Source organism: Phacochoerus africanus, chromosome 15 (assembly GCF_016906955.1).
Source record: "Phacochoerus africanus isolate WHEZ1 chromosome 15, ROS_Pafr_v1, whole genome shotgun sequence".
In the NCBI taxonomy this organism is placed as follows: domain Eukaryota; kingdom Metazoa; phylum Chordata; class Mammalia; order Artiodactyla; family Suidae; genus Phacochoerus; species Phacochoerus africanus.
This window is the reverse complement of record NC_062558.1, coordinates 77,418,736-77,427,972: the sequence shown is the minus strand read 5'-3', so window position 1 is coordinate 77,427,972 and position 9,237 is coordinate 77,418,736. Positions and strand designations below refer to the sequence as shown.

At 54.0% G+C, this 9,237-nt stretch overlaps 1 protein-coding gene across 20 annotated transcripts in view; it reads left to right on the top strand.

Moving 5' to 3' along the window:
• Positions 1-302: 302 nt before the first annotated feature.
• The window catches only part of CAMK2G (calcium/calmodulin dependent protein kinase II gamma), a 58,078-nt gene continuing 49,143 nt past the window's right edge, over positions 303-9,237 (top strand). For 6 of the 20 annotated variants that reach the window (XM_047762827.1, XM_047762824.1, XM_047762825.1 and 3 more), the window contains exons 1-2: positions 313-483; positions 1,875-1,969. In XM_047762827.1, the coding sequence (XP_047618783.1) occupies positions 419-483; positions 1,875-1,969 (160 nt within the window). In that variant the 5' untranslated portion in view covers positions 313-418. Of the gene's footprint in view, positions 484-1,874; positions 1,970-9,237 lie in introns of those variants that run through there. The other 14 variants (XM_047762832.1, XM_047762826.1, XM_047762830.1 and 11 more) reach the window with 8 other exon arrangements.

The window sequence follows — 9,237 nt, the reverse complement described above, 5'->3', positions numbered from 1 at the left end:
ACACACTCGCACGCACATTCTGAGCACTTGTAGGGTCTGCCCTGGGACTAGCCCACAGGTCGAGAACCTTTCAGCCCCGCCTGGGTAGGTAGCCCAGGACTGAGACCCCCGCCCCGCGATCCCCTTTACTCCCCAGCGATCACAGCCCAGCCCCGGCTGCTCCCTGGGCGGGGCGGGGCCCGCGGCGGGAGGCCCCTCCCCGGGGGCGGTCCGGGGGCCGGGCGGGGGGCCGGCGGGGCTGGGGGCGGGGCGGGCGGGCGGCGCGGGGGTGTTCCTCCCTCCCTCGCTCTCCCCGGTAAAGTCTCGCGGTGCTGCCGGGCTCAGCCCCGTCTCCTCCTCTTGCTCCCTCGGCCGGGCGGCGGTGACTGTGCACCGACGTCGGCGCGGGCTGCACCGCCGCGTCCGCCCGCCCGCCAGCATGGCCACCACCGCCACCTGCACCCGCTTCACCGACGACTACCAGCTCTTCGAGGAGCTCGGCAAGTACGGTCCGCCCGCCGCCGGTCGGGGCCCCCCACCCTGCTCTAGCCGCCCGGGCGCTATGCGGCTCCTCGCCCCGCCCCCCCGCCCTGCACCGGCCGCTGCAGCGCCCCCTCGGCCTGCCCCACCCCCAGCCTTTCCCGCCAGCCGCCTCTGGGGGCCCCTTCGCCCCCAGCTCCTTGCCCCGCAGTCCCCTCCGCGCCCTGCAGCAGCAGCAGCTGCCCGGGCTGCTGCACCCCGCGCTGCCGCGGAGACTGCAGCCCCTGGACCGCTCCTGGGCGTCCTCCAGCCCCGCCCCTCCCTCACCCTTCAGGCGCCCCACATCTCGACCCCGCCTGCTCACTGCCCCCTCCCCACCCTGTTCACGAGCTCACTCAGCATCCTGTCCCATGTCCCACTCGCCTGGCGCTCAGGACCCTCCCCGGCCCTGCGGCTGTAACCCTGCTGCGGTGCCGGAGTGTGGGGGGATTTTTGGTGCCCAGCCCCGCCCCCGGCTGTTGCCGCTTCCAGGATCCCAGCCCCGCTGCTGGGCAATGCTGCAGCACCCCACTCCCCTCCCCCAATCCCTGCAGTGGTCCCGGGAGCCGCGCGCCGCAGCCGCAGCATCCCCCTCCCCTCCGCACTGAGCTGGCCGCTGCAGCAGCCCCGGTCCCCCCACCCCCCCACCCCGCGGCTCCGAGCCCGGCCACTGCAGCCCCCGCCCTGCCCGCCCCCCTAGACGTTTCCAGAGCTGGAGAGTGCGAGCTCCTATTCGGGGGAGGGGGGGACATAGAGGGAAATGTCATGGGAAAGGGGAGCTGTTGATGTCTGAAACCCACAGCTGGACTCCCTCTTTCCCTGCTGTCTGTTGAGCCGGGAAACGCAGTGGGGTGAAGCCGGTTGAGGGGGATTTGAGCCTCACTTTCCTCACCTTCCCCCATGGTTGAGGAAGATTTCTCTCTCAGGGGATTATACCCTCTTTTAATTAATCTCTTCTCCTACCCTCGACTGTTCTGCTGAGAAAAGGGCAGGGTCTCTTCCCTTCTCCGGGTTCTGTTGGCTGGGACTGCAGGGCTGTCTGAGAAGCAGCAGGTGTGTGTTTTATGCATCTCCCACCAGCTCTTGACGCACAGCCTGAGGTTAGGGCTGTTGCTTTGCCCAGCGGCTAGATGTGGGCATGAGAGTAGGGTGGTCCTCCACCCACATTTGTGGAGTGTCCCGCAGAGGCCACATCCTTCTGCCCCATGTTGGTTGGTGATAGTCACCACCCATGGTGATAGTCACTATGCTGATGTGTGTGTGTGTTATTTTGACTAAAGTCTAGTGATGGGAGCAAAGCTGTCCTCAGATCCGAAGTGTGTTTGTGTCGCTCTGCTCTGCTCCGTGTCCCAGTTCTTTCCCCCTTCTCCCTCCAGGGGTGCTTTCTCTGTGGTCCGCAGGTGTGTGAAGAAAACCTCCACGCAGGAATATGCAGCAAAAATCATCAATACCAAGAAGTTATCTGCCCGGGGTGAGTATTCCCCATCTTGGCCTCTCCCTGGGGTGCCTCCAAGGGTTATGGATTCTTCTAAAGATGCTCCAGGAGTTGGGGATTGTGTGTTTTAGCACTTGGAGAAGAGTTGGTATTTCGGGGTGGGTAGACTTTGAAACCAGACAAGAAGTTGTATGGAGACCAAGTAGAAGAGAATGAAGATGTAAGAGATGTAGCTTTCTTTAGGGAAGAATGGTGCCTGAAGGCTCAAATGAGTTTGGTTTTTATGGAGGGAGAGGATAGGGGGAGTGGTAGGTGGCTTTGCATGGAGAGCTTTACATTTGGGGCATTTGGAGTCTCTGTATTTGGGTCAGTGGTAGTCACTCCAGACCTGTCCTAGTCCCTGTGCCCCACTGGTGACTTAAGATGGAAATGCAGTAAGTGAACAGCTCTGACAAAGCCAGCCTCCCCTTGCCCACCAGGCGGCAGAACAGACTCCCAAGGGAAGGGAATCTGTAAACATCAGGGGAGGCTGCTTCTGGCGAGGGCTTCTCGGGAACAAATCCTGCCAGATGAACTTGATTGCTTTTTTGATCAAATTACAAAGTTGGTGGTGCAGCAGCAGATGCAGTCTGTCCTGGGTGGAGGGTGATGCCTCATGATCTGGAAATCTCAGTGGGCTGGTCTGGGTGGGAGCAGCATGGCCTCGGGATTTGAGGATTGTGAAGTCAGGCCTGAGAGCCTGGCTTGTGAGATCCTCCCAAGTACCTAGGCTGGGAGGGTCAGGCCCTGTCTTTCACACCTTGAACCTACACTCCCTGCACCTTGTTTTTGGGTGCTTGCCAAAGTCACCTCATCTGATAGGTATAGACCTATCAGTGTGTGGAGTGCTCTGTGAACAGGTGTGGTGAGCATGGAGGTATGTGGATGGGTCAGGTCATCAAGGGCTGCAGGGTGCAGCACGGGGACAAAGGTTATGAGACTCAGAGAAAAGAATTAAGAGCAGGCAGTAGGATACCGTAAATATATTAGGAGCCAGGACGGATGCCATGAGGAAGATATGGGCCATGGCTAGTAATGATCTGGGCATCTCTGGGTTAAGAGATACAATAGATGTCCCTAAGCATTGGAGAAGCTATAAATGACAGTGGGCTTCTGTCATATTGTTAATGATTCTGGGACCTGTTTAGCAGGCTCTGTCTGCCTCCTGGCTAGGAGGGCCTCTCTATCCCCACAAGCAGGGGTTGTCTTGCTGCCTCCCTCCCAGCCCCCATCTCTCACTGTTCCTTTACATTGGCTATTAAGTTGACTTATTTGTTTTCTTTCTCTCTGGGTACCTTGAGTTGGAGGCGATGGTTGCCATAGAGATATGTGGGCAGTCAGATGCCCTCCTCCCATGGGGTGGGGGGACAGTGTGGTGGGCTGGGCTCTTTGGCAGACATCCTTTGGCCAAGGATGCAGGGTGCAGGCAGGGACGACAGTTTGAGAATGGATACTTCCCTGTGCCCACACAGCGTAGCCCTGGTGCATCAGAAATGGGGTTGGTGTCTGATGTCTTCAGTTAATGATGCAATGCTTTGCTTTCCTCATCTCACCAGTGTCCTCTGACCTAGGGGCAAGGGAGGGAGGACAGCTGGGAGCTGAACTCTGAGATGAGGATAGCTGGTGTGGTGACTTTGTGGAGCTGCCTGCCTTGGGCTGTCATTTTCTACTCTTTCTCCACCCATCTGAACTTCCCTAACCTGTGTGATCCTGTCCCTTTCCAGACCTCACCTTCTTTCAACCTTGTCCCATCTTTCCCAGCTGTTGTCTTTCTTTTCCTGCTCAAACTGGATGAGGTTTCATTTCTCTTTGATTTTTTTTCTCAAGAAGAAGATTCTTGTATAAGATCCTATGCCTCAGGCAGCAAGCAGCTCCCCCTCTCTTGAGATGGTTATGCCAAAACTGGAGTTCTGTTCTGTGGCCTCTGTGCCAGGTTAACTTTGGGACAGAGGCCTGGTCCTGGCTGATAGGCACAGATGCCAACAAGAGAGGTCAGGAGTGTGGAAGTGCCAGTACTGTTGGGAGGTTGGGAGAGTGGGAAGGTGTTGTCTTGGAGATGGAGGGAGCAGTCTGGGGGCTGTGCTATACATGTGGGTGTGGGGGATGTGAGCTCCTGGGGAGGGTTGGGCCAGGGTGCCCACTAGGCTGATGCCCATGGGGTTAGGAAGTGAAGGCCGTGGCTTCCTTGCAGCCTCTCAGTTTACGCTGTATATTTTATAAAGGTGCAGCAGCTAGGACTGGGTTTCACTCATCGCTGTCTGTCTGTCTAGGGATCCACAGGTGTTGGATTTCTGTGTCTGGGAGTGTGCTGGGCCCACCAGGGTCCTCCACAAGGATCTGAAGGAGCTTGCTGTGTTTGCTGAGTCTCCCTGCCTGTCTATTTTCTTTCTTGTTTATGATTCTCTGCTACAAGGCAAAGGAGAAGGACTATCGTGCTGTTTCTCCTTGGCATCCGTGGTGAGGTGGCCCAGGAGTCGTGGGGAGCGATCACCTGGTCTTCTGGGGGGTCAGCTCTAGATGGGCATCTTTCTTTTGCTCTGCTCTTGTCATTGTGGCCTCAAGGGCCCACAAAGGTGGCTGTGCATTGAGCACTGTCTTTGTCTGAGGGCCTGTCTATGTAGTAGAGTCATTAATGTCACCTAGCATCACTCCATTTGTTTTAGAACAGCAATAGGTGTGGAGTTGGGGCTCTTAAGGGAGCCCATGTTTCCAAGCTTAGCTCCCAGCTAGGCTGAAGGAGGCATTTAAAATAGGCTTGGATGCAGGAGCTAGTGGGCCAGGTGATGGCAATGATAAGTCGTTATTTTAAGATTTAAGAGCACCCCCTCCCCCAGGAGCCTGAGCCCTTATGTCTTTTTTTATTTTTAAATCTTCATATTCCCTTCTTATCTTTATTCATATGCATATAGATTTTCACCTCGTGGAGCATAACATTTTATATCCCACTCTCTTTCTTATATCCAAAGCATTTCCCGTATTGCTACAGTTGAAGGGCAAATGGTCCTTTCTTTCTTGTTCCTAGTTTAAGATTTATCCTTGAGTGGTTCACATCATAAGAAACTTCTCTATTTGGACCATGTATCTAATTCCAGTTGTTTTCACTGTGATGGGGTACTTAGCCTTACTAAGAGGTGCTACCAGAAACAATATTATGAAATCTGTTACAGCACTTGCTTTATTTACTTAATCTGTATAACCCATGTGAAGAAATTTCTATTGAAGGTAAATGTAAGCAGAAGTTTTCCTCTTGCTGAGGACCTAGGGGGTCAGGGTAGGAACCGTATCTGTTTTATTTCTGTGTGGGCAGGGACTGTTATATACCCATACAGCAAAATGCCTGATACATACTGAACCTCCTGTACATGTTGAATGAATGGGTTAAGAAGACTGTGTAACCAGACTGTTTACCTCTTGGCTTTGGCTCTCAGGAAACTCATAGCCAGGTTGCTGGAACCCTTGTTCCCTGGTGCTGGATTGGGTTCCCCCTTTCTGATCCACGAAACTGCTGTAGGCCTGACACAGCTATAGGAAGGACAGATGAGGTTAAAGACCTGTGCTTGGGGAATAGGACAAGTGGGAGATATAGGAAGGCAGTGCAGCTTATGATTCTTCCTTCGCTGTCATAAACAGCCTTTCGGGCAATGCTGGGACTGTCTCTAAGCAGTGATTTTTCAGTTTTAGTGTGCAGAAGGATCACCTTGAAGATTGGTTAAAAATGCAGATTCCTGGGTTCTAGCCAAAGAGATTCTATTCAGGAGGTCTAGGGTGGAGCCTCAGAATCTGCTTTTTTTTTTTTTTTTTTTTTAAGCCCCACCTGCAGCATATAGAAGTTCCCAGGCCAGGGACTGAATCCTAGCTGCAGCTACAGCAACACAGGATCCTTTAATGCACTGGCCTGGTTGGGGATTGAACCCAGGCCTCCACAGTGACCCAAGCCACTGTAGTAGGATTCTTAACCCACTGTGCTACAGCAGGAACTCCAGAATCTACATTTTTAACAAGTGCCTTAGTGAATTTCATGCAGCTGGTTCCTGAGCCACACTTTAAGAAATGCCACCTAAGATCAGTGACAGCTGTGACAGTTGCTCCTGCCATGCTTTCTGAGATTTACCAGACACACCTTGGCTGGGCCTTCTCCAGGTGGTGTCTCTGCCGGTATGTGGCCATCTGTGCACATGGGCTGTTCTGTGATTAGGGGCCTCCTTCTGAGTCCTCAGATTAGGGTGTCAGTTTGTGTCCCAGACTATGGCAAGCTGAGTGGCTGAGTGACTGGTATTGTGGCATGTTGGCCACCAGAACGGCAAAGGCTGTCCCTTTCTGGGTCCAGCTGGCCCTGGGGATTGAAATAGGATCCCCCTGGGTGGTGCCAGCTGAAAGTCTCCGCCCCCTTAGTGTTGGCCTGAGCAGCCCCCATGACATTTGTGTCCCCTGTGGTATCTCCGAATGAGACTTTCCTGTTCAGGGTCTAGGTGATGAGAAGGGAGGGTGTTGCAGCAATGAGGGAGGAGGAACAGGCAGAGAAATTTGTGTAGCACTGGAACAGTGGGACTCTGGGACCTGAGGAAACATTGGAAGTTAGGTACAGAACTGTGCTTTTTTCCTGAGGGTAAAGCAGACCCGTATCTCTTGACAGAGAAAGGGGCATCCTGTGTATAAGTGACTGAGCTCCTCTGACTCTTCCTCCTGAGTGGATGAGGAAGCAGCCTGGAGGTCCCTTCTCTGTGCCAAGGGCCGGTTTCATCCTCCAGTCATGCTGTGAGCTGTGAAACTTAGCTCATACAACACTGGCCTGTCCCCCTCCTCTCCCACCCCTTTCCAGAGTGACTTTGGGTGCTGGCATCGTAGGGTGAAGTTGGAGGTTGGAAGGTGGCCCCTTCCTGTAGGAGAAGTCCCTGTTTTCTTCCTGCTGCTTGCTCTGGTCCCCTGTCAGGAGCTGTGCTCCTAACTTTGAGGCTGTGCTGAAACTCTGGAGGTGAGTGGCTGACCCCTTTCTCTGCTGAGGCTGGAGAATGGGAAGGGGAGGAGTGGGTGTGATGGGCTTCTGCCCCTGTTTCTGTGCTTGCAGCTTTCTGGACAGCCTTGGCAGGCTGACAAAGGTCCTGATCCCATGGGTGCCGAAAGGGTGGTGACAGGAAAAGATGGGCACTTTGCACCTCTTGAGTGCCTCTCGGCAGGGGCCCTTTGTCTTCTGCCCATGGCCAGACAGAGCCATTGGGGAAACTAAGACTCAAAGTTGGCTGGTTTGTTTTGAACTGCAGGCATTCCATTGATTTACCAATGGATGCCAGTGCTCACATCCCAGCATCCTTAAGCTTCGTGGTCCTCACTCACCCCTTGGCTCTCTTTATTTATTTAATTAATTTATTTATTTATTTGTCTTTTTTGCCATTTTTTGGGCTGCTCCCACGGCATATGGAGGTTCCCAGGCTAGGGGTCGAATCGGAGCTGTAGCCACCAGCCTACACCAGAGCCACAGCAACGCGGGATCCGAGCCACGTCTGCAACCTACACCACAGCTCACAGCAACGCCAGATCCTTAACCCACTGAGCAAGGGCAGGGATCGAACCCGCAACCTCATGGTTCCTAGTCAGATTCGTTAACCACTGAGCCACGACGGGAACTCTGGCTCTTCTCTTTAAAATACAGATTCTGGACATCTCATTCCTGTGATGAATCCTGATGTATCACCCTCACACCTCTCCACTCTAAGCCCAGTGAGGCAGATCTCTCCTTTCTGCTGGCTAGGTCTCATTCTCGTCTGTACCCAGCTCTGTGGGTAGAGACTGCTCTCTGGTGGGGATATTTCCAGCCACTTCCCCCCAACACCACCTCTACTTCCTGGGCCCTATCAGCAGCAGCAGCAGCTTCCCATCTGCTCCCCTCTTTTCTCCTCCCTCTCTTTCCCCTCCCCCTGCTAGCTGCTGCCCTGGGAGGAGCTATTTTTAGGGGCTGCTTCCTGGGATGTTTTACTTGGGGCTGGTTACCATGAAGGAAATGTCACCAAAACAGTGGGCAAAGGCTGCAGGCACCCAGAGCCCTGCCGGGGGCATGGAGAACTCAGCAGCTGACCCTGTTCTGGCCCTTCAGAGTATCCAGAGTGTCCAAAGGCAGAACCTTGCCTTCTTGGGGCTTGCTAGTGACCCCATGGGGATTTTCTCTGTCCAAGCTGACTTGGGAGACTTTCATTATGGGGCACTTCTTGGTGTCTCCCTCCTTTTCCTCCTTAGTTAAAGCTTCTCTTGTCCTAAGATATAAAGACCAAAGTAAGGCTCGGGTCTTTGTGGCACCCAGTTAAAACTGCTCGAGTTAGGACAAAGACAAGGGGAGGACACCAGGTTAAAGGACAGAGCCTTGGAGGTTCATGTGGGCACGTTTTAGGCCCTGTCCTGCTATCTTCACAACCCTCAGCTAGTCCCTGGGTGTGTGGGTGTGAAGGAATTAGAAGCCATGGCCCCTGCTCTTACATAATGCATGGACTTTGCTCTTAATTGGGAACTTTGCACCTTTGGAGTGAGATTCAGAGAGGAGCGGATGTGGCATCACAGTGTCAGGGTGAGGTCAGTGGGATTGTGGCTTGAGATTCCCACTGGTCAGTGCCCAAGGCCAGGGGCTGTTTATAAGCAGCTGGGGAATGCGGATTATGACACCAAATCCCTGTGCTGCCCTTGTCTCTGCTCCTCAGAGCAATGCCTCGTGGGACCGGGGGGCGGAAGGGGCCACTCAGAAGGGCAGCAAGAAGAGACACCCACATCAAGCATCTGAACTCAGTGGAGCTGTGGGAAGCTTTTCCCAGTCCATCCTGCAGCCACAGGCACAGACCTTTGAAATACCCTTTGAAAAGTCAAGGGTGTCATTGAAATTAGAACTTGACAATCTCTAGTAGGACTCTGCGCCCTTTCCCACTGACAGAGGGTTGTATGTTTAGGTGGCAGCTGGATCTTCACTGAAGCTCCTGATGGCGTTTTTGGTTTTAGGGAGATGTCACTAAACTGGCCAGCGTGTCTTGGCAGGGCTGTGGCGAATCTGGCCGACCCTGCCGGCCTTGATCCTGTTGTTAAAGGAACATAAATTTGGAGTAGGCTTCTCCCTGGGTCCTGGGGGAGAGGTGTTTCTAGGGCTCTGCCTCCCCTCTGCTACATACTATCTCCTCACTGTCCACTTCCTCTTTTCTGTATCTGGTCACCCCTTGCTGCCCTTCCTTTCAGTTTAGGTATTTGGCCTTTGTGGTGCCCTAGACCAAGTCTTGAGGCACTTGGGCAGAAGG